Source organism: Chaetodon auriga, chromosome 6, assembly GCF_051107435.1.
Source record: "Chaetodon auriga isolate fChaAug3 chromosome 6, fChaAug3.hap1, whole genome shotgun sequence".
NCBI classification, from domain to species: domain Eukaryota; kingdom Metazoa; phylum Chordata; class Actinopteri; order Chaetodontiformes; family Chaetodontidae; genus Chaetodon; species Chaetodon auriga.
This window is the reverse complement of record NC_135079.1, coordinates 3505310-3526855: the sequence shown is the minus strand read 5'-3', so window position 1 is coordinate 3526855 and position 21546 is coordinate 3505310. Positions and strand designations below refer to the sequence as shown.

Here is a 21546-nt window from a genome sequence, read left to right as displayed (position 1 = left end):
GGACTGGTCAGATTTGACTAAATCAACGTATTCCAGAAGTATCTACTAAAGCTTACTTATTGGTATTAAGTGATAGTAGAAATGTCTGCTGCTTTATTTGTGTCACTTAATTAAATCAACAGCTCTTCATAAATGTCAGAAATGAATAGAACCTGCATGAAAAACAAGTGTGTTATTAGGATGAAGGCGTCCCACCTTTAGGTCTCTGGTGTGTTTGTCAACCAGCAGCTGTACATTGAGACTCTCCTCTTTTTGGGCGGCGCTCGCTATGACCTGCTGCTCGGCAGCAGACGTCATCTCCGCCCGCAGCTCCAGCAGAGCCTTACTGAGAGCCTAAGAAGACATGGATCAAAGAGATGCCCGCTCTGTGAAATATGACGACCTCATTTTACACTTAATGCACCATCATCCATTTCTGCATGCACTGATTTTTGTCTCTCACACTCATCCTTTGTAGAAACGTGACAAACAACATTTTTCCTGCATGCAGTGAACAGGAACAGAACTTTTTTCTCCAGCTAAAAAAAAATAATGTATGTATCAGTAAAAACATTTTAGGCTCTCTATATGACTGATCCCACTATTAATGTATACCACAGACCACAAAAGAAGAAAACATATGAAGAAGTTAAGGTATGGGATAAAAGAACCACCTTGAGCTGCTTCTCTTTCTGGGTGAGCTGTGCTTTCAGTCGTTCCACCAGATTTTTCATGGTGTTGCTGGGGGAGCGGACGTTGGCCTCCTTCTGGGCTGCCAGCTCTGTCTGGAGGTAGTTCATCTCCTTCTCCATCTGGGCCGTCTGGCTCCTCTGATCCTCAGTCTCCCCGGTCAGAGCTTTCACCTGGGCAGCATGGTACTCCTCCAGCCTGCAACAGATCCCCTCTGTTAATTGGCTTCTGGGAGGGGACGAGGAAAACTCCCCATCTTTTGATTTGATCCAGAGCATTACTGCTGACTCTCTACAGTGGGGGCAACACTTGGCTCAAATGTCATTTGCTGGGCAGGCAGGGGAAGCAGTGCTTCCACGCAGGATGATGTTTCTGATCCGCACTGTTTGGTAGCTAATTTTAACATCTCTCAAGGCCAGACTGGGCAATTTTCCTTGGCAGTTAGGCCCACCCACAATGTGGCGTCTGATTTTTATCACATGTACTGACCAAGCAGGGAGATACATGTCCTGCATTCAGGATTCAGCATGGTCGGCACACAGAACATTAGTGCTGTCTCACTGATTATCAGGCTGTTTGACATATGTGGGGTAATACTTGTGCCAGGAAAGCACATTCAACATGGATGGACTCCATGACTAATTGGCTATTTCTTCTTTGCATTAACCAATTATGGCCAATCAGCAGTGAGCTCTATCTTATTCCTGCTGCACCCTCCTAACTTGTGATGTACTCTACGTCATGCTGAGTTTTGTTGAGACTTGAGAAGTGCTGAATCACCTCAAACCTTTAAGAGGCTGCAGTCTGTGTTACTGCATTACTCAAAATGTATTTACACCCTCATCCACGTCATTGTGTCAGTGTGTTCTCGTGTGGCCGAAATACCCATGTCCCAATGCACTGCTGAACTCTCGAAAAGCCTCCTTTAATCTGCTTTGCTGTGCCTGCTTTTTATTAAACTTTTAATTCCTTAACATCCTTCCTTCAATTATCCCTTAAGTCACTTTGAGGTTGTTAATATCATCGTATTCCACACGGTCTGACCATATGGTGTTTTCAAGGCGTGACGTAATCATACCCAAGATTCCACAAAATATCCTCTACAAAAAGTAGAGAATATGGAATAACGGTATTTTAAATGCAAAGGCCTTCAATTTAGAAAATGTAAGCATTTATCAGGCTTTTACATTCCTGTTAATCTGTGGTTCATTAACGTTACCAAAATACCAAAAAACCCCCAAAACATCTGGTTGAGATCATCGGTGTGAAACGAGGTTATAAAGAAAGAGAACAAACAAACCGTGTGGTTTAATAAACGGATAATCACTTAGTCATTTCTTCAGCGTGTCTCTTAGCCTGTGTTTCCACGTAGGCCCTCAGTCGCTCCAGCTCAGCCGTGGCCAGACTCAGCTTCTCTGTGACGGAGGAGAGCGAGATGTCCTGTTCAGCAACCGTCTGCTCCAACTCAGCCAGGCGCTCCAGATGTTTGGTGGTCGGCACCCTGATGGTCGGCTTCTTTATCAATTCCTTAACAAAAGGCGGAGGGAGCAATAAACGAAACGCTGCTACAAACAGAGCAGGACCCAACAGGAAGTATCCAAATAATCTAAATGACTGTCAGAAAACACTGGTTGATTAAGTGTAAGTGTGTTACTGCGATGTCAACAACAAGCCGTAGCGAATGTATTTAAGGAGAGCAAAAAACATGGATGCCTGCCGTACCATTGCTGTCTGCCTGAAGCGGTCCAGGGAGGTGTCCGTGTGCAAGTCCAACTTCTGATGCAGCACTCTCAGCTCCTCCTGGTGTCTCTTGATCATGTCCTCTTGATCCTGGGATGGAAACAGTTTACCCGCTGAAAACGTTATTGCTTTCACTGTAACACTCAAGCCATGTTTTCTAAATAGAGGAGGCAATAAGTGACACTTTTACTACTTAGCAGAAGGAACGCCACCGCTACCGCTAGCACGCCTGCCAGCCACGTCCAGCCTCAGCGTCCTGCTCTGCCCCTGCTCCCAGTGATTTTTCCTGAATGGTTCGCCTTCAGTTGAAGTATCTGTTAATAAGCTGTTTCTTTTTTTACTCTCATTCTGCCTGCCAGTCTGCATTATTGAGCCCAGTCATTTTCCCAAGCGAAAGCTGAACATCTTTTCTTAATGGCTAGAACGTTCCTGTGGAGACTGCCAATACATATTTAGTCCAAGTGCTGGGATTTGTGGTTTCCCACCCACTGGAAATTTATGAACCCGAACTCTGACCAACATGGCAGCTAATCACTGATGAAATGCTCCTCACAAACTGGCTACTGCCTCCTAAAAAGCGCAGAGCAATAATATAGGAGGCTTGTGGCATTGAGAGTCAATGGAATGTAACACTGTACCTGTCTGGCTTGAGCCAACTGGTTCTGGTATTTCTTTAGCACATCCTCTTTTTTGTCAAGCCGACCCTGGAGGTCTTTGATGGTCTGGTGGGCCAGTTTGAAGGACGGCTGACTGTCTGGCTGGCCCTCTTCATGCTTGGCGAGGTCAGCTAGCAGGCGCTCTCTGTTAGCAGCAGCTGGGAGGCGAAGACGCAGCTCATTGATCACTTTGTCCCTGGACACGATGTTCTGCTCCGCCTTCCACAGAGCGGCTTCCTTCTCTTTCAACTTCTGTACGTGACGGAGTTAAAATCAAACAGTCAAATCAGGTGCATGGTGTGTGGATGGCACATGCATCTGATTTACGAGGAACACTGATGAACGGGGACTGAATACTATACCTCATCCAGACTTTTGCAGGTGGCCTGCGTGTCTAAGATGGTGCGGACGTGCTCTCTGACTTTGCCCAAAGCAAACTCTAACTGATGAGCAAGAGGAAGACTCGGGTCTGGTAGGGATCCTGCCCCATCCTCATACTGGAAACAACCAAAAGCATTGTACGACTACACTTAAGCCTGATTACTGAATTTAAAAAGCGGAAAAGAGCGTGAAAAACAGCCTGTTTCTGAACAGTCCTGTTTTACTTGCTCTTAGTTTGAGCTATTTTATCATCCAATCAATAATACTTTACCTTTTCAGCACTGCTTAGAATTTCATTCTGGTGCTTCTCGTACTGGTCCAGTTGGCGCTCCAGCTCCACCTCTCGCTGATCCCAGGCAAGCTGGCGCTCATCTTGAAGCTTGACATGGCAAAGAGAAGAGTTTCCGTATTACTTTGAGACTGATCTTAAAAACTACAAACATACTGACAAGCTGTACTCTTCTCTCACCATGTTCTGCTGCACAGTTTCCTCCTCCAGCGAGCGGATGCTTCGCTCCTGCTCTTCCACCAGGTTCTTCAGGTACCGGATCTCCTCCTTCTGGACCACCAGCTCCCTGCCCTTTCTCATCTCCTGCAGACGAGCTTCTTCCATCTTCTTGTGCCACTCAGTGACCTGTTTGAAGTTTTAAGTGGTTTTCAGCAATTGCAGCCTATTGGCAGGATGCCATACAAACAAATGAGTTCACAAGACGAACAACATGTTATTCTACTATTTTGAAAGAGTTGGGGCAACATTTTAAACTTTCAATCAGGCGATTAACCTTCTGGGCCCCTTTCACATCCTTCAGTGTTGAGATGAGCTCTTCCAGGCCTTGAAGTCTGAGCTCCAGTTCCTCCGCCCTGCCCTCCGCCCTCCTCCTCTCCTCCTCAGCTTTCCTCCTTTCCTCCTGGGCCTTTGCTCGGTCCTCCTGGAGGCACACCATGGTCACAGAGAACTTTTCCTGCTGGGGTAGAGGCAGAGCTCCGGCAAACTGCCTTCGCAGGGATTGGATGGTCTGCCGCAGGTGCTTGGAGTGATTTCTGGCCTCCTGCCGGGCGAGAAACAGCGTGCTCTCGCTGGCGTCCAGCCGCTGTTCAGCACGCAGCTTGTAGGCTTCCAGTTGTTGGACGTGTGATGTGGCGGCCTCCAGCTTGGCCAAAGCATCTGACTCACTGTGCTGGAGAGCCACAATGTGCTGGTGGAGCTTTGCAATGAGGGCCTTCTCATCTGACTGCGACTGAGGGAGAGAGACGACACTGTGAAGACATACACTTAAAGCCATTTCACTTATGTCAGTAACTGGCTGCTTCAGAGCTGCCATCATTAAAAAACACCCAATCACCTGGTAGTCCAGGATTTGTCTCCTCAAAGCTTCTACTTCCTTCTCTTTGGACTGCTGTCGCGCCTGTAGAGCAGACGCCTGCATCATGGCCACATCAGACACCTCCTGAAGCCTGTGCCATGAACAAAACCGTTTTATATTCTTTACATTTTAATAGTGCATGGGCCTTAACACCTTTATTCTACACATAATAAGCAACAGCGCAAGGGGAAGTGTCACAGCTCAACCAATCTGTAGAATAACAGCCAAGGAAGATTATGTTTCACAAACCTTGGGCAGTTTCCTTAATCATTTATTTTTAAAGTCATTCAAGGTTTGAAATGCAATTTTTCCCCATTCTCATGATGAAAGCATAAATGATCAATCTGAGGCCTGCACTTCTTCAAACGTACTTTGAAACCTCCGTGCGAAGCTCAGCCTCGGCCTTCTCCAGCTCTGCGATCCTGGCTCTGTCGGCGTCGCTCACAGCTTTACTGATGCTGTCTGCCAGCTCATCCCTCAGCTCCCGCTCCACCCTCTGGGCCTCTACATTCATCTTGGTCAACTGAGGAAAAACAAAGGAGCGTGTGGCAATGACTGATAAAACACTCACATAGCAGAGCTGTACTGTTGCTTTTAGGGGTCATGAACCAAAATGTAGAGATATAGAAATAAAAGCGTTCCCCAACAGGCTCTTTATATCAATAAAGAATTCAGCGCTTGTAGAATCCAAAATAAATGTACTTCTTTATTGTGAGACTGTGATGGTTGCCAGGTACATGTCTTTACACTTAACATTTGGCAAAATTTCAGAAAAACCTGTCACAAAAATGTCCCGAGCAAGTGCTTGATGGAGTACACCTGCTCTGCTGTTTTGCTTGGCTTCGTACCTCTGCAAACTTGGACTCCAGCTCTAAGTTGCGTTCTTCCACCTGCCTGAGGGAGTTTCTCATCTGCTCATACATTCTGTGGGCATGCTCAGCTCTCTGCCTCTCGTTCAGCTCCTTCATCTCCAGAGTGGTGATTCTCCTGGCAGAAGATACCATCTCATTGTTGGCCAGCGCCTTGTCTGCCTTATCCATGCCACTCTCACCTCCTGATATTAGGAAAATAAGACACAGTCTGGGATGAGACACATATATTGAGAGTAGGATCCATAACTAGGATTAACTCTCATGTTAAATCATGCTTTGTCATACTGCATCAAAGCTTTAAGACTGGGTTAAAACTAACATTATCTCATGTGGACAGCCTATGCTGTGTGTAGAGGTGTCATCACATCCATGCAAATGCTAAAGAAAACCTTACAAAGTCTACTGGCTATCGGTTTATAGTGTTTAAATAAACAAAAATAAAACATGAAAACAACTGTCTACACACCAGTCGTGCTGATGTTGTCCCATGCTTGCTCTAAAGTATTCAGTTTCTCCTTTGTGATCTCAAGTTCTTTATTCATGGCGGAGATTTGCTCCCGAAGAGACTGATTTTCACTCTGAACGGAAAGGAAAAGAAAAAAAATATGCATTAAAAGGTGTGTATATTGGAGGTGTAATGAAAACACTTGGACAGTTAATGTGTCTTAATACCTCCAGATGTTCGAGGTTGGTGGTTCTCTGCATCAGGTGGCCGTCCCTCTGTAGCATGTCTCTGTACTTGACTGTTAGCTCTGTGTACTGTCTGTTAGCCTTCTCCAGGTCTGCTGACGGCACGCTGTCGTCCAAGGCCTTCTGCAGAGCTGCTATCTTATATGCAGCCATATCCTGGAGACAAAACACAAGACAGTGCCATTAAGATGCCATTGCATATTCAGGATCAGTCAAATCGGATAAAAGTTTTTTCACGGCTGTTTTATTGATGTATTCATTGCCCTTCCATATGTTTTTTCTTGTTTCTATGTGCTGCTGCTTCAAACCATAACATCAGCATAGGTGATATTGAGGTATCTGGTGTTTTCCCACGCAAGTTATTTCAGAAAAGCAGGACCAGCATCTTTGGAAAGACGCAGCTGATTTACTTTAACCCTCTTCTTCTCTAGCCTGGAAAACAAATGGTTTGTTGGTGGAAATGAACTCTTTGTACCTTGTGTCTCTGCAGGTAGCCTATCCTCTGGGTGACAGAGGCCTGCATGTGGCTGCTCTCATCCCTCAGCCTGTTGTTCTCCTTGCGGAGGTGCTGTTCTTGCTCCAGCAGGGTGACGTAGCGCCGCGTCATCTTCTTCTCATTGACCTTCAGCACCGTCAGCTTGCGTATTGCTTCGCTCTGCTGTCTCTTGATTTCATCCGGGTCCTTCTGAAGGGTGTCAAGCAGCTCCTTATGGGTGAAATGTTTAAGTGAATACACAAATAAAACTATGGGACATTTTTTGGGAAAAACTCAGTAGAGGGCAGTGAAGTAAAGAGGGATATCCCTTACAACTAATGCTGTACCTCATCCCAAAATGTGCAGGCAGCACAGGTTAAGTCCTTTTGGACATACAGTGACAAGCCAGAGTCAAAATTTCTGTTACTGTGAATAACTAAGAGAGTAAAAAATGACCTGATTCCCAAACAGCTTACAGTTAACATAAAAGGAAAAGGGCCCGAAGCAAAGGTTTGTGCACCCTGCGTGGTCAGTACATAGTAACACCCACTTTGGCAAACATCACAGCCATGCCACTGTATGTGTTTATGAAGTGCATCATGGGAGTGAGGCAATCTGAGCTGTGTCAAAGACCCTGACGGGTCTCAGTCTTGTTCTACACTGCATGGCAGAGTGAGTGCTCTGCTCTCCTTCTGTGTCTGACATTCAATGGACACACACAGCAACAAGGAAGTTTTGGTGAGATGTATCTGTGGTACATCTACTTCCATAGTGTTTGTTCTGAAAATTAAACCATAAAAACACTGGTGTGTGTGTGTGTGTGTGTGTGTGTGTGTGTGTGTGTGTGTGTGTGTGTGTGTGTTTGTGTGTGGGTGATTGAAAGGCACATTGTAAAGTGCTTCAGGTAAAAGCACTACACAAGTGCAATCCATTTTCCAGCATTTAAGCAGCTTTAACCTAATAAGCATTTATTTGTCTGACTTACGTTGAACTCTTGGATTTTAACAGCGTCCACCTGTTTTTGCTCCTCCAGCTTGTTCTTCGTCTCCGCAAACGTCTCTTTCGTCTTTTGCCACTCTGTCTTCTCACTGAGCAAAAACACAATAAAAGGGGTTTGAAATTTTGCACTGCAGGTTACAAACCAGCTATAACCTGTGAGAAACTTTCTTGTTAACCGACCTTAGATATTCTTTATAGAGGAGTCCCTGTTGGTGGCTAATGACAGAAAACTTCTCTTTGTACTCCTCCAGTGTTCTGACCAGTTTCTTGATTTTTTCCTCCTTGTTTTTGAGCTCCTAATTAATATAAATATTACAAATGTTTCATTTATAGTCGTATTGTGGATTTACAGCTGAAGAAGACAGCGACACTGACCTGAAGGAGCCGAACAGCGTACTCATTCAGAGAGCTGATGACCTCAGTGCTGCTGGGCCCCAGGCCCTCGGGCAGGCTCAGAGGACGGAGGACGACTCCACTGCTGCCTGACGTCCTGAGCAGCTCCAGCTCACTTTCCAGTTTGCTCACCTGACAGATAAAGACAACGGGACTGACAGTCAAACTTTGGTTTTGATAGTAGAAAAACATCATTTAAAACATCATTCGTCCATCAAAGTAGTTCCCAAGTTCACGTCTAGTGTCAGAGGCTTATTCAGAAGAATTCGCAAACAGCAGGAAAGGCTTTGATATACAACAAGACCAGGGATCAAACAGTTTGCTGGCTGCGCTCTAGGAAACTTGGTTTCTGTTGAAATATTTGTTCTCTCTATTTTTGAGAGTATTAATTAAGTTTCAGCTTGACTCTGGACGTCAGTTCAACGAGGGCATGTCCAGAATGATTCTTTGAGGTTTAAAGAAAGATTGAATGACTGAAAAAATAGCCACAATTTATTAACTGCTTGACTTTGAATGACTTGACAAATCATATTAAAATGAATACCCAGAAAAACTTGACAATACTGCTGTGTTTTCTTGCCAAAGGCCCAAAACACAGCGTGGATGCACCTTTTCTTTGGCTCTGGCCAGCTGACTGAAGCTGCTGGTTGATTCCTCGCGGGCCGATTTCAATTCCTGCCTCAGTTCTTCATTTCTCCCCACCAGCTGATGTATTTGGGACCTGAGGTGCAGGGCTGACTCGGACTGCCCACTCATGGTGTTGAGGCCTACAGCCTGTGATATGAGGGATGAGCACAGATGGAATGGCATTAAAACAAATCCCAAAAAACAATGGATGATAAGTAAATGACACCGTCTCTGAAATAGAAAAGGCAGCGATCATACTCCTTCCCCAGGTTTAACATTTACTGAAACTTTCTGTCCAAAAAATGTACTTGTTTTTTCAAATTCACACTCTTCAGTTTGCACGATGCAGCTGGTCCTTCTTCATGTCCAGTGTGACGTCAAAGCCAACCAAACATCTCCTTCAGCTATCTTGAATTTGACTTTATCTTAAAATGGACGTCAGCACAGCACAATCCACAAAATGTTCTCGACTTCTGTTCTCGCTCGCTGCATTTGCTGTTTATTGTTGCAAGTTGCTATGTGACAAGTCCTCAACTGGCAAAAACCACTGAAATACAGAGGAGGGGCGTGTGCCCATTGTCTTCAGCAGATTGAGCCTGTGAGACATGTTGGAACTCACTCGCAAACAATACACAAAAAAATCATATGATCACAGATTCAATGGGCTTCATGCATTTCACTGAATCTGTAAAAGGAGCTCATCATTCATCGTTGGGTCTAAATGGATATGTCTGAGGTTATACTGGCTGTATTAGGCTAAATGTGTCTTTGCTTTGGTGTGGACCACCACCGCTAGCTGCTAATATGCCGCATCTGCTACTCGTACCACCACTGCTCATCCCATGACGCTCATAACCTTTTCCGTTCTATTACACAGTACATTGTAAAAAATGCACTTAAGTTAATTACATCGATGTTCTGATGTGCCGATTTGTTATACAACAGATTTCACGGGGTGAGACGACAAAACAGACTTTCATTTATCAGTCAGGTTTAAACTTGAAGCCAAGCAAAAGTCACAAGGGATGCTCATTTGATTTGTGCCAAGAGAACATTAGCCAGACAAGACGAATCAAAAACTGGCAATATTAAAGCTCCAGTAATGGCTAATGAGAGATTTGCCAAAACTCTCGTATTTGATCTCATGTTGACTGCTTGACAACTCAATTAAACTATGTTTAACACTGTGATTAGGTTAAGGACAATTCAAAATGTTATGTTGAAATGCTGATGTTTTAGTAAACAGCAGATAATTTACTGTCAGGAGGCCTAAAATGGAGACAGATTTCCTCTGCAAGAGGGAAAACCCCAAGGAAAAGGACTAAAACAGCTGTAACAGCAGTAGTAGAAATGAAATGTTGAATCCTGAGCTGATCAAAACAAGTTAAAAACAGCTTTACAACTAAAACTAATCAGTGTTCAGCGTCTTATCTGGAGACACTTACATCAGCCAGCTTTTCCAGACTGGGAACATTAACGGCAGCATCAGATGGAGGGGTCTCTTGGTTGACCCTCATGGCCTGGAGGACATCTTGCAGCGCGGCCTCCAGGTCTCTTTTCACTTTTGACAGTTCGTCCACTGTGAGTTAACACACAGGAAGAACAGTGTCAGTGTCGCTGTGGCCTCTCGCAATGATGACTCCTGCAGTATATATTCTCATACTGCAAAGTGTCGTCAGCTCATGGAAGGGAGTCGACTCTAAACATGTCTGTGTGAACTTTGAATGGATAGCAGGGCTGTACTGACATTTGACCTGAAACTGGGTCTTGTGAAGCTCCAGCTCTCTCTCCTTGTTGCTCAGTTCTTTTTCCAGGTACTCATTCTGCAAAGGAAAGCTCATGTCACCAACAAGTGAGTTAAACCCTTCTGAGCTTTCAGCTAAAAGCCCAACATGCGCTGCATCGACTGTCCTGCCACCAAAACAGAGATAAATACGTTTCACAGTAAGAAAGATTTCATGTTGTTCTTCTGACATTAGTAATAATAAGTACTTGGATACATGACAAATGTGTCAAACATCTGTACTTTTAGCACAAAAAGCGACAAATTCATGAAATATTCATGTTTTCCTTCTCCAGTTGTTTGCCAGAATACGCTGCAGAAGTAATCAGATAAAATGAAACGCTAAGCACAAACAAACCAAGTAAAACTACAAACGGCAGTATGTGGATAATAATTGCTATCATGTCTAAAAACTGAAGTAGGACATTGCTGTAATTTGAAACACTGGGTCTGAACTGAACTTGAAATGTCAGTCAACGTCATCTCTTGCTTGGCTTACTTTGCGTCGGAGCTCTTCGTCTGGGTGAGTGCTGCTGTGTTTAAATGGCAGCTGTCCAGTTCTGATGGGGCCGACGTCCTCCTCCAGCAGAGAGCTTGACTGTGGGATCCCTGCAGACACAGCTGACTGTTACTGAGACTTAGCGGACCAGTGTGAGGGATTCAGTGGCATCAAGCAGTGCGGTTGCAGATGGAAACAAAGTGAGTACCCCTCGCTCCCTTTCCAAGCACGAAGGAGAACCTACGGTGATCGTGAATCTCAGGAAAAACGCAAAAGCCACCCGACAGGGCCGAGGGCTGATAAGGCTGATAAGAAACCTTTATCAGCCATCTACTGTGGATAGTTTTGCAGATAATTTTAATCTTATTTGCCTCTAGCACTTGTTGGATTAAATCCTCCCTTGTATAGACAAAGCAGGACACTAACCGCTCTACCCGGCAAAATCTAAATCTGCTAGAGCATCAGTGTGTCCAATCTGACTGAGCGACAGACACACAGTATTTCACTTTATTTTGAGCTTTTCGGTCTATCAGACCTTCATCAGGGCACTGGCAGTATGCAGTACACCTGTACACACCCTGGTGGTAGAAGGTAGTTTTTAAATACTGAATGGAGTACTGTGAGGTAACACAGTAAAGGGGGGCTTTGAGAGGGATCAGGCAAGCATCAAAAATATAAATCAGAGGTACGGAGGATTATCAGGTGAGGGTCATCATGAACTACAGACCCGACGTTCTGCATTAGAAATGAAGAAAAGAAACTGGATTACAGCTCAACACAACCCTTGTTGAGTCCTGTGGTCTGAAGTGCATCTAATGTGTCAACCCTCACCATTCATCACAAGCCGTCAGATGAACCAGTCTGGCACCACCACAGCTGGCAGTGATTCTCCTAAAGACTCTAACAGCAGCTAATGTAAAGCAGAAATCACAGTTCAAAAAAAAAAAACAGCCACAGAAGGAAACGAGGAAGGACAAGAAGAAACCGAGAACAAGCTCTTTACCTGCCAGCAAGGCAGAATCTTGGGATTAATCTCTCTGATGAGGTACTCACCCCCCATTAACGTTCAACTCTCCCTAAGGCTGAAGATCTGCCCCTACAAGACTAACTTGAAGTGAAAAACGACTTATTCTGTTTCTTTAAAAAGCCTAAAGTGAAACATATGTTTGGCGACTCCGATGCACAAAGGTCTGACAAACCGACATTAAAGCCTGAAAGCACATTAAGGCCTTAGGCATTATGCACCTCAAATCTCTCAAACATGAGGCCTACTGACAATTCACTGATGAGCATTGTTACAGAAAATCAAGACTCACTCCACCCTTGATTTCCAAAACAAACAAAGATGCCAGATCTCACATGCTGAGCTCTTGGACTGAACTGGATCTCTAAGAGTGAAGACTCAGTTCTACTGGCTCAAACGCCAACTTCCACCTTCTAAACCCCACTCTGAAAAGAAAAAAAAAATAAAAAGTGCGTCAGGAAAGTTACTCAGTTTCCAGCATTAGCGCTAATACCCCTCAGGTCTACATCCTCAATAACACCATTGTAAAACACTGGCTCTTTGTCCTCATATACTCGACAAGCTGGTACAGGCCAACATTAAGGCAAGTCCAAAACAGACCATTTCAGCTCCTCTCAAGGATTATCCATGTGGCAACTGTGGCCAGTTTCGCAACACATGGCAAACTCCTTTTTCTGTTCAGGGTTTTACCACAGGCTGCACAGAAAATGCTATGAATTAAAATGCCCATGTTGTAAGATTTATATGGGTAAAGAGACACGCACGCTGAAACAAAGGATTAATGAACACAAGAGCTCCATCAGACGCAAGGATGTGAACGTCTCTTCAATGAATTTTCACATCCCGTCTCCCACCTTCGATTCCAGGGCTCTGAACGCACGAACTGAAAAGACAGACATGCCAAAGGGAGCTTTGTTTTGGTTGACACATTAGATACACTTCAGTCCACAGAGAAGCATCGTGTTGTGCTGTAATCCAGATTCTTTGCTTCATTTCTAATATAGGATTCCAGATCTGCGGTTCATTATGGCCCTCACGTGATAATCCTCCATAGATCCCTCTCAAAGCCTTATTTACTGTGTGGTGAAGTTGACAGTGAAAATTGTCAGTTATTGAATGCCTGATAGACCGTAAGCTCAAAGTAAAGTGAAGTATCACATGGGTCTGAGAGTGCAGATATCTCCTCTATCAGTTTTTCCTCCTTCCCTAAACAACGGAGGTGAATGGAGCGTTGTTTCTTACTCGGCTTAACAGCTTTCATAAAAAAACTGTTTCTGGAAAGACGTGTTCCCATCGAATGTTTTGCAACAAAAAGTGTTTTCAAGTCACGAGTCCGTCAAACAAAATTCCTTTGTACTCAATCGTGTTGTACGCAGAGCTTTTATCTCTTCGGGGAAAACCGTAGCAAAAGACTGCCGTGAGGTGTTATTCAACTGCATTTTTTCTGATTTCTGAGTCACCTCTGTCCTTCACCATGCGTCGGATTTGTTTCTTCAGCTCGAGCCTCTCCTCTTCTAGCCGTTCAATCTAGGAGGAAATCAAGCAGTGAGGTCAGAGGGGCTCAGGAAACAGTGGTTATAACCTCCGGCAGCCCACTTTACCTCTTTGGTGAGGACTTGGTTTTCTGCTTTGTACTGCCGCTCTCTGAGTTCTTTGGCTCGCCTGAACTCTGTCAGATCCACTTCCTGCTTTGGTTCCAGACCTTGAGAGTCGTGAAAAGGACAGAAATAAACATGGGTAAAATTAATTTCACAGGCCAGTCAGTGTTGTCTAAATATACTGAGAAATGGGAACAGTAAAGTTTTTTTTTTTCTTAAATCCAACCTAGTTTTTCTCGGAAATCCTCATTTTCGTCCATGAGGTCATTGATTCTCATCTCAAGTTGGTTGATCTCTTTGGTCATGGCCTCTGCTTCGTGATCTCTTACCCTAATTTGATTTTTACACTCTTTGATCTCCATGATGGCTACTTCCAGACCATAAGTGCCCTGTAATGCAGAAACAGCAGTGGTTACTTGGCACTCAAAAACAGGTCTTGTCTCACTTTCTATATTGCCTTGTTCTTCAACTTATACGGTTTTTTGTTGAAATTGGGATTTAATTGGACATGGTGAAAGACAAACACTTAGCTTGTAGACACCAAGAGCATCTGGATCACACCATAGTCACGCTATCATTTCCATGTCTCTATTAAAAGTGAGGACGGACAGAAACAAAACTTCGCTTCTGAGAATTGAAGTCTCGATCAATTCGATTTGGATAACAAAACAAATCTTTGATGTGAGCGAAAAGTAAAAACAAAGGGGAAAGAGAGTGTATTTTTGTAGACTTACAGACTCGTACTGGCTCAAGCGGTTTGAAGCCTCAATGAGTGCTTTGTCTTTTTCCTCAGCATGAGCTTCAGCAAGCTTTGCCGCCCGCTCTGCTTCCACTGCTCTGGTCTCTGCAGCTTCCAGCTTGGACTTCAGGTCTTCCACCTTCCTCTGCTGCATGGATGATGGTAGGCCTTGGACAAGAGAAGGACATGTCTTTGACTGCAGGCAAAAGTGACGATCTGGTGATCACAGCTGCTGCTGCTGCACTGCTGCTAACATATATCTAATGTTAAACTTGTACCTTCAACAAAACTCTAGCTAAAAACAGCACTTTTTGGTCACCTGAGGTCAGCACAACGAGCTGTCGACACAACACCATCATCGCCTTGGTCATGTCTGTAAACAATTGCCCATGTACACATCCAGAAGGAACAGCAACATAAGCGCTCGATTGGAGTTTGACCACTACTGAAGTCAAACAGTTGAATCCTGGGCTGTAAAACCAAACAGTGAACTGAAAGACGGTAAAAGGCTGTGCAGAGGGCGGGGGGACTGCAGACTTGGACGATACTTCTCTGTGGACTTGTCACTACGAGTTCCCTTTCATGTCACTGATAGTTGATCCATTATTAATATGCACCTGTTAAAGAAGACAGGACTACAAGAAAACCTTCACCCCGCAGTGAAGGATTTTCTCATCTTTCTGTTCCTGTGCATAAACTTCAAATACAGACTTCTCAATGCAGACACACATTACATCACATACTCAGTTTGTCAATAGTTTCTCCCTGTTTTGGAGTGCAACAAAGTCTGATTTCTTTGACTCCATTTCTACGACAAATCTTTGATATGAGGGTGTTCGGTCAGGAATCTTAGGCCGTGATCCACCCACCTCGATCTTTCTTGGTGGACGTCTTTAAGTCCTCGATGAGTAGGGTGTGCTTCTCCATTTCCCCTGTATACTGCTCCACCTGCTCACTCAGCATCTTGATTTGATTGTCTCTCTCCTGGACGGCCTTTAAGGCATTCGCAGAACAATTTAAAAGAGAAGAAGAATTATGTGTAAGACAGAGAACAGCTGTGGCACACTTGTCGGCACTTAAGTTAAAATCCCTATTGAATGTGGAAAATAAGGGAGGCTGAGGACAAGAAGCTCATTACAGAAGAAACTTACATTGCACAGCTCATATATGACCTGGCCCAGGGCAGCGACAGAGAGATGGAAGGGAGGACAGGTTGATAAGATGACATGACAAAGCAAAGAGAGAAAGCAGAAAGTAGGAAAAATGATTGATGCATGGCGAGACAGACAGAGAAACAGATCCAGTCCGAGTCTGGATTCCCCCGCTCCAAAGGAGACTAATAAAGGCATGTGCACACCACAACTTTCCGTGCTGAAATTAGGATTTTTGTCTTGCATATGTACAACTGAACCTTTCCAGGATGTCCCTTTCACACCAAATCATGATACTATCACCTGTTACCAGTGAACCTGTTTACCTGTGGAACGTTCCAACTTGTTTGTAACGTGTCGCTGCATCGAGTTCAGAATAAGCAGATATTTACAAAAATCAGTGAAGCTGATGAAGGCAAACATTAAATATATCGTCTTTGTGCTGTTTTCAACTGAGTGTGTGTCAGAAAGGATGGACAAATGATCACATTCTGTTTTATTTCTGTTCCACACAGCATCCAAACGTTTTTGGAGACGGGCTTTGTGAGTGTGCAGGGACTGGAAGAAGTCTATCTGATGCACACGGTTGTGCTTAAAGCTTTTCTGACCCTGATTTCAGTTCTCGAGAATCCTTGCGTCCTGCAGACATTACTGCGATATGATGATGATGCATGACATCAGGGGCAAAGCCAAGTAATGCTTTTAAGCCAAATCCAACTCTGTCAGCACCCTCCCTTGCAAAGACACATGGGTGGAATGAATGTATATCCATTATCTATAATGTCTTCAAACAAAGTGTTTTTTCCATCTATAACATTCCAACAAAACCATGACTAAAGCATCTGTCACATAAGGAGAACCTCTGCTGTTTCTTTCATGGTAGAGGTTTTGTGTTCACATACATGTGTCTACACAGACAGACACATACCGTCATGATAACATAATGGCCCACATTCTGTGCACCACAAGGGAAGGAGATAAGAGCTCAGAGGTACATAGACAAAGGGGACAAACTGCTCCCCTGTTATGGGACAGACCTGCTGCAAGGCAATGATGTTGCTTTTGTCCATGTCCAGCTGGGCTGAACGAAGCTTTTCCCTCAGATCGCGGATCATCTGCTGGTACACCAGAATTTCATCGTCCTTCCCAGAGAGCACTCTCTATGTGTGAGGAAAAAGAATGAGCCAGCACAATCATGTCAGCACAATGGGACGAATAGGATGGTCCTGCTGAGTAGTTCAACAAAGAGCTAAACTCAAAGATGACGGTAAAGAAGCGTAACGAGCACCATGAACCAAATCAAGGAAGTAAGTCTATTCTAAGCATTCCTATTTGTGCTGTTAGTGCCTCTTAAGAACGGTGAATTTTAGGCAAATTGGTCTCCTGACCTTTGAGGTTTACTCTGTGACTACGAAGATTGAATGGATATTGAGAAGTAGACTGTTTTATAGTTTTTTATTTATGTTTTAGCACAGAAACACATGGATACAACTGCCCTTCTCTTTCTCTTGTTCAAGCAGTTAAATGGTAAATCGACTACATAGTTTGGTTTTGACGTCAATAAAATGAAAAGAAAAAGGTCAGAGGCCTTCAGGAAGTTTCTCAGAGCAGAGACCTCCTGCGGGACAGGAACTAAATTTAGACTTACAGACAATTTCTCTGATTATGTTTCTGAACTCATAAAAGGTTTATGGTTGTCCACATGAGTTCCTGGAGTGAAACATATATCTGAAGTACATCTGGCTTCAGGAAAACAAGACAAGAGGTGCCTCGTTGAGAGCTGTAGACACGTTTAACCCTCACCTTCCACTCCTCCACTTTGGCTTTGACGGCAGCCATTATTGGGTCGTCCTCTTCAGTCATGCTATGAATCTTATCCGTTAACTCTCTGACCTGCACATCAACACACAGAGTCGTGATTCACAGCCCCGACATGCAACCTTTCTCGGTGATAACTCATGACAATCATGTAGTGAAAAGATAAATGCCATTTATGAAAAAACAATTTACTAACCAACAACAGATTTAAGGTGGGAAAGAATACACAACAGAAAAGTAGTTCTTTTGTTACTTGTAGCTTTGCATGATCCCTCTCTTTTCTGAGCTGGTCCATGATGGAGTCAGTCTGCTGCACAACAATCTTCATCTTGTTGTACTCGTCTGTCATCTTCTCCATCTCCTTCACCGACTCCTCCAGACTTTTCTGCATCTGTTCATTATGTGTCTTCAGGTGTAAGTTTTCATCCTCGGCTTGCTAATGGACACAAAACGGGTAGAAAGAGCAGGAAATGAAAACATATGAAGGCCACGAAAATCAGCAGTGACGAGCAGAGACGCGCCAATCCACTATGTTTCAGTTCTGATCCAACTGTAGTGTCTGAATTTGGATACTGATAAAAAAAATCTATAAAAATGCATTTAAATTTAAATGTATTCCAAAGCAGTTTCGTTGATTTGTCAAATCAAGTCCATATTACCAGTTACTAAGGACATTTCTCAAAAGTATTAAGAGAATTTTCATTCATTCATCTTCTTTACCCGCGCATCCCATTTCGGGGTTGCAGGGGGCTGGAGCCTACCCCAGCTAGCAATGGGCGAGAGGCGGGGTACACCCTGAACCGGTCGCCAGCCAATCATACATACACAGACAGACAGACAACTCACACACTCACACTCACACCTACGGACAATTTAGAGATTAACCTACCAATTAACCTAACGAGCATGTTTTTGGTCTGTGGGAGGAAGCCGGAGTGCACGGGAAGAACATTCAAACTTCACACAGAAAGGCCCTGCCCGACCCAGGGTTCGAACCAGCAACCTTCTTGCTGTGAGGCACGCGCACTACCTGCTGCGCCACCGTGCCGCCCTAAGAGAATTTTAAAGAGTGCAATGGCAAAGTGGAAACCTTCTGTTGTGAAGTGAATATTTGAAATAAAAGTGCAAAAACTGTGAAGAGAAATAAACATCTACACAAAATACCCTGACTATAAGTAGACTACGCAATCTAGATTAGTACGTGGATCGGTGCCGTCAGTCCGATATCCCAGAAGTGATTTATGTCAGTATTGGCACCTGATACTGATATTGGAAAAGATCTGTCCCATCTAGTAAAGAGTTAAATTATCCATTCATTTCCAAGTACCTGAAGGTCTTCCAGGCACTGGTAGAGCTGGCGGTTGGCCACATTGAGCTTCCTCTGGGTCTCGGCGTTCTCATCTCTAGATGGGACTGGTTCTTTCTGGTCCAGCTCTCCGCGATAGAAGTCCACATCCTGCTGGAGCTGCTCATTCTGTTGTGGTGAAGGACAGAATTAGGAGAAAAGGAAACGGAGCCAGTTCTCTGTGGTTAAACTGTGATCTAGACACATTGCATTTGATAATCAATAAGTGATTTGCCTTTGGATCTGTAACGCTTTAAACTAATCTGTAACGCTTTAAACTACTGCCACACTGTGTTTGTGTCACTTCAACCAGGATCACCAGGAAAATGTGCTTTTTGTTTTATACAAGCAGTTCTTCATTTACGCCCAAAGGTCTCAAATTAAGTATTGTGAACACGGTATTATGCTGATGTATTTGTTATTGTATCGTGTTCTTACCAACCTCTCTGTATATCGTCTTATCTTACACTGTACTGGTTCATATTTCCAAACTCTCACAGTCTCTGCTGGCCACGTAACAGGCCCTTCAGCCTTTTATGGAGTTATGTAAAAAGCTGTGGTAAAGCCATTCTACAACAGTGATGCCTGTTCATCCAGAAGGACACATGGAGAGTGCAGACCTCAGGCCAACAGTCCATTCATCCATGATGTGCAAATGTGTAAAATTAAAATGTGTACTCCACATACCAGCTCACTTGTACCGTTATCCATATATAAATACTATCAAACTAACACTTATTTGAATAAATGAGACCTAATTTTACTACCTATATTTCTTACCTTCTTCTTAAGCTTTTTTATCTAAGGCAAAGGAACAGAAAGAGATGGAAAGAGATGATGAAATCTGAGAAAGCAAATGATGGCAGAGCACATGAGACCGCGCAAGTTTTCAATCAAGACTAGATGCTCTACCAGCTGAGGATGAAGTGATAAATGAAAAGATGCTGTGTGATGTAGTGCCAGCAGCCACATACCTCTCTTTTCAGCTTCTTCACTTCCTCTTCAGCCTCCTCTGCTCGCACAAGCAACTACGAAAACAAAAAGGTACAAAAGGCAGAAGCACACTGCAGTGCAAATTTATTCACACCAGATGCACAACAAGCCCTTATCTGTGCTTGGCAGTGGTCTTACTCCAGTGTGTTAATCTGGTATTAAACAATGGAACACAATGACTAATAAGATTGCAACTATAAGAGTGCAACTAAAAATTATTAACAGAAGAACTGAAATATATGATACTCATGATGAACTCTGAATTTAGCCCTTCTTTTTTTTGTTTTTTTTAGCATGGACTACAGACATACCAGCACAATGTCAACACAGTGAGTCTCAGCTAATGAGCTAATATCTGTAGGTCATCCTTTGACTCAATACTGAATCCACAGTCTTCCGCCATGCATAGGAACATGCTCATACCTCCTCGTTGGTTTTCTTTTCTTTGCCCATTTCTTTCTTTAACTGGGTCAACTCCTTCTCCCTCTGATCCAGCTGGGTCTCGAGCTGCCGAATCTCATCTCTCAGAAAGCGGGTGTCTGGCCCTGTGCCGGAGTGCTGAGCCGTGTTGACGGGAAACAAGACATAACCACCCAAACAACCCCCACCAAGAAACCTCTTAGTCTTCCATCACCTCCGACTGTTCACAACACTAATATCTGCATACACCGACATTAACTAGTCCTTGAATAAGGATCAGCTTTGTATTTTGCAAACTGTGGGAGATACAAACCTTAAAGGATGAAAATAATAATCAAGTTGAAACTAGAAGTAATGGCTGTGAGCATGCAAGGAATTAGCTGTAATCTTCTTAGGTGCTGTCATTCAGTGGTCACCACAACCAATCCCTCTGTAGCTGGAGTTACACTCTATGATTGGCTAAAAGATTTGGCACTGTTGCCGGAAGTAAAGCAGCATGAGGGGTGATTTCCAGCCAGACATTAATGCGTTTTGTTGTTTTTTTTCAACATTTATAATGGTATTAGCAGACATCCAAGTGAAAACCAAGAACAATGCAGTTGCTCAATGAGTAACTTAAAATATGTAACAAACAGTATGTAAGCATGCAGACAAACAGCATATAGACAAATGGACAGATGCTGAAAAGCATTACCTTGCACTCTCGTTCCAGCCTCGACACCTTGGCAAGGAGTTCCTTTTCTAGAGCACAGAAGACACAATCAACCATGTAAACTGCTGTTTGTTAGCAAAACCTAAACACTACTAAACTTCATCTGTGCACTTACCTGTTTTAGCATGCTTTACACCAACGTCATCAATGAAATTGAAGGCAACGTTAAGTTCCTGATCCTTCATCTAATAAGCAGAGGGAGAGAAGACAATTAGTGTAAATACCAAATGATGAACCTATATCATCTCAACTGCAATATTTCAAGCAGCATATGCCACCAAAATAGCATCAGGGTCAATAACGTGCTACACAAATTATTCTTGCTATGTGAAATACATATCTGCTAGTGGGTTGTTGATAGGTGTAATAGATGGTGGGTGGGAGAGATCAGAGTACAGCAATAACAAGACTGAATACCTTCAACAGGGCTTGAAACGTTCTGAGGACTTGAATAATGTTCTCTGGAGCTTTGTCCTTCACCTCCCATTCTTCTGTCTGCATGGAAAACATGGTTTAGTGTGAAAACAGCACAATGTATAGTCATTCAATCTCATAATAGTTCACAATGACAATCAGAATGGCAAGATTCCCCTGCTAC

At 43.7% G+C, this 21546-nt stretch overlaps 1 protein-coding gene across 10 annotated transcripts in view; it reads right to left on the bottom strand.

Moving 5' to 3' along the window:
* The window catches only part of cep290 (centrosomal protein 290), a 31407-nt gene that overhangs the window by 8836 nt on the left and 1025 nt on the right, over window positions 1–21546 (bottom strand). For 4 of the 10 annotated variants that reach the window (XM_076733649.1, XM_076733654.1, XM_076733655.1 and 1 more), the window contains exons 2-39: window positions 21366–21443; window positions 21064–21133; window positions 20931–20977; window positions 20240–20374; window positions 19798–19851; window positions 19604–19624; window positions 18806–18952; window positions 17732–17914; window positions 17464–17553; window positions 16698–16820; window positions 15661–15681; window positions 15379–15502; window positions 14505–14677; window positions 13997–14159; window positions 13774–13874; window positions 13633–13699; window positions 11149–11258; window positions 10614–10689; window positions 10312–10445; window positions 8849–9013; window positions 8222–8371; window positions 8027–8142; window positions 7833–7935; window positions 6848–7078; window positions 6355–6528; window positions 6149–6260; window positions 5659–5864; window positions 5182–5333; window positions 4790–4901; window positions 4229–4684; window positions 3916–4080; window positions 3718–3825; window positions 3428–3562; window positions 3048–3317; window positions 2392–2499; window positions 1997–2196; window positions 654–867; window positions 196–333 (exon numbers count right to left, since the gene is read on the bottom strand). In XM_076733649.1, the coding sequence (XP_076589764.1) occupies window positions 196–333; window positions 654–867; window positions 1997–2196; window positions 2392–2499; window positions 3048–3317; window positions 3428–3562; window positions 3718–3825; window positions 3916–4080; window positions 4229–4684; window positions 4790–4901; window positions 5182–5333; window positions 5659–5864; window positions 6149–6260; window positions 6355–6528; window positions 6848–7078; window positions 7833–7935; window positions 8027–8142; window positions 8222–8371; window positions 8849–9013; window positions 10312–10445; window positions 10614–10689; window positions 11149–11258; window positions 13633–13699; window positions 13774–13874; window positions 13997–14159; window positions 14505–14677; window positions 15379–15502; window positions 15661–15681; window positions 16698–16820; window positions 17464–17553; window positions 17732–17914; window positions 18806–18952; window positions 19604–19624; window positions 19798–19851; window positions 20240–20374; window positions 20931–20977; window positions 21064–21133; window positions 21366–21443 (5232 nt within the window). Of the gene's footprint in view, window positions 1–195; window positions 334–653; window positions 868–1996; window positions 2197–2391; window positions 2500–3047; window positions 3318–3427; window positions 3563–3717; window positions 3826–3915; window positions 4081–4228; window positions 4685–4789; window positions 4902–5181; window positions 5334–5658; window positions 5865–6148; window positions 6261–6354; window positions 6529–6847; window positions 7079–7832; window positions 7936–8026; window positions 8143–8221; window positions 8372–8848; window positions 9014–10311; window positions 10446–10613; window positions 10690–11148; window positions 11259–13632; window positions 13700–13773; window positions 13875–13996; window positions 14160–14504; window positions 14678–15378; window positions 15503–15660; window positions 15682–16697; window positions 16821–17463; window positions 17554–17731; window positions 17915–18805; window positions 18953–19603; window positions 19625–19797; window positions 19852–20239; window positions 20375–20549; window positions 20629–20930; window positions 20978–21063; window positions 21134–21365; window positions 21444–21546 lie in introns of those variants that run through there. The other 6 variants (XM_076733651.1, XM_076733656.1, XM_076733652.1 and 3 more) reach the window with 4 other exon arrangements.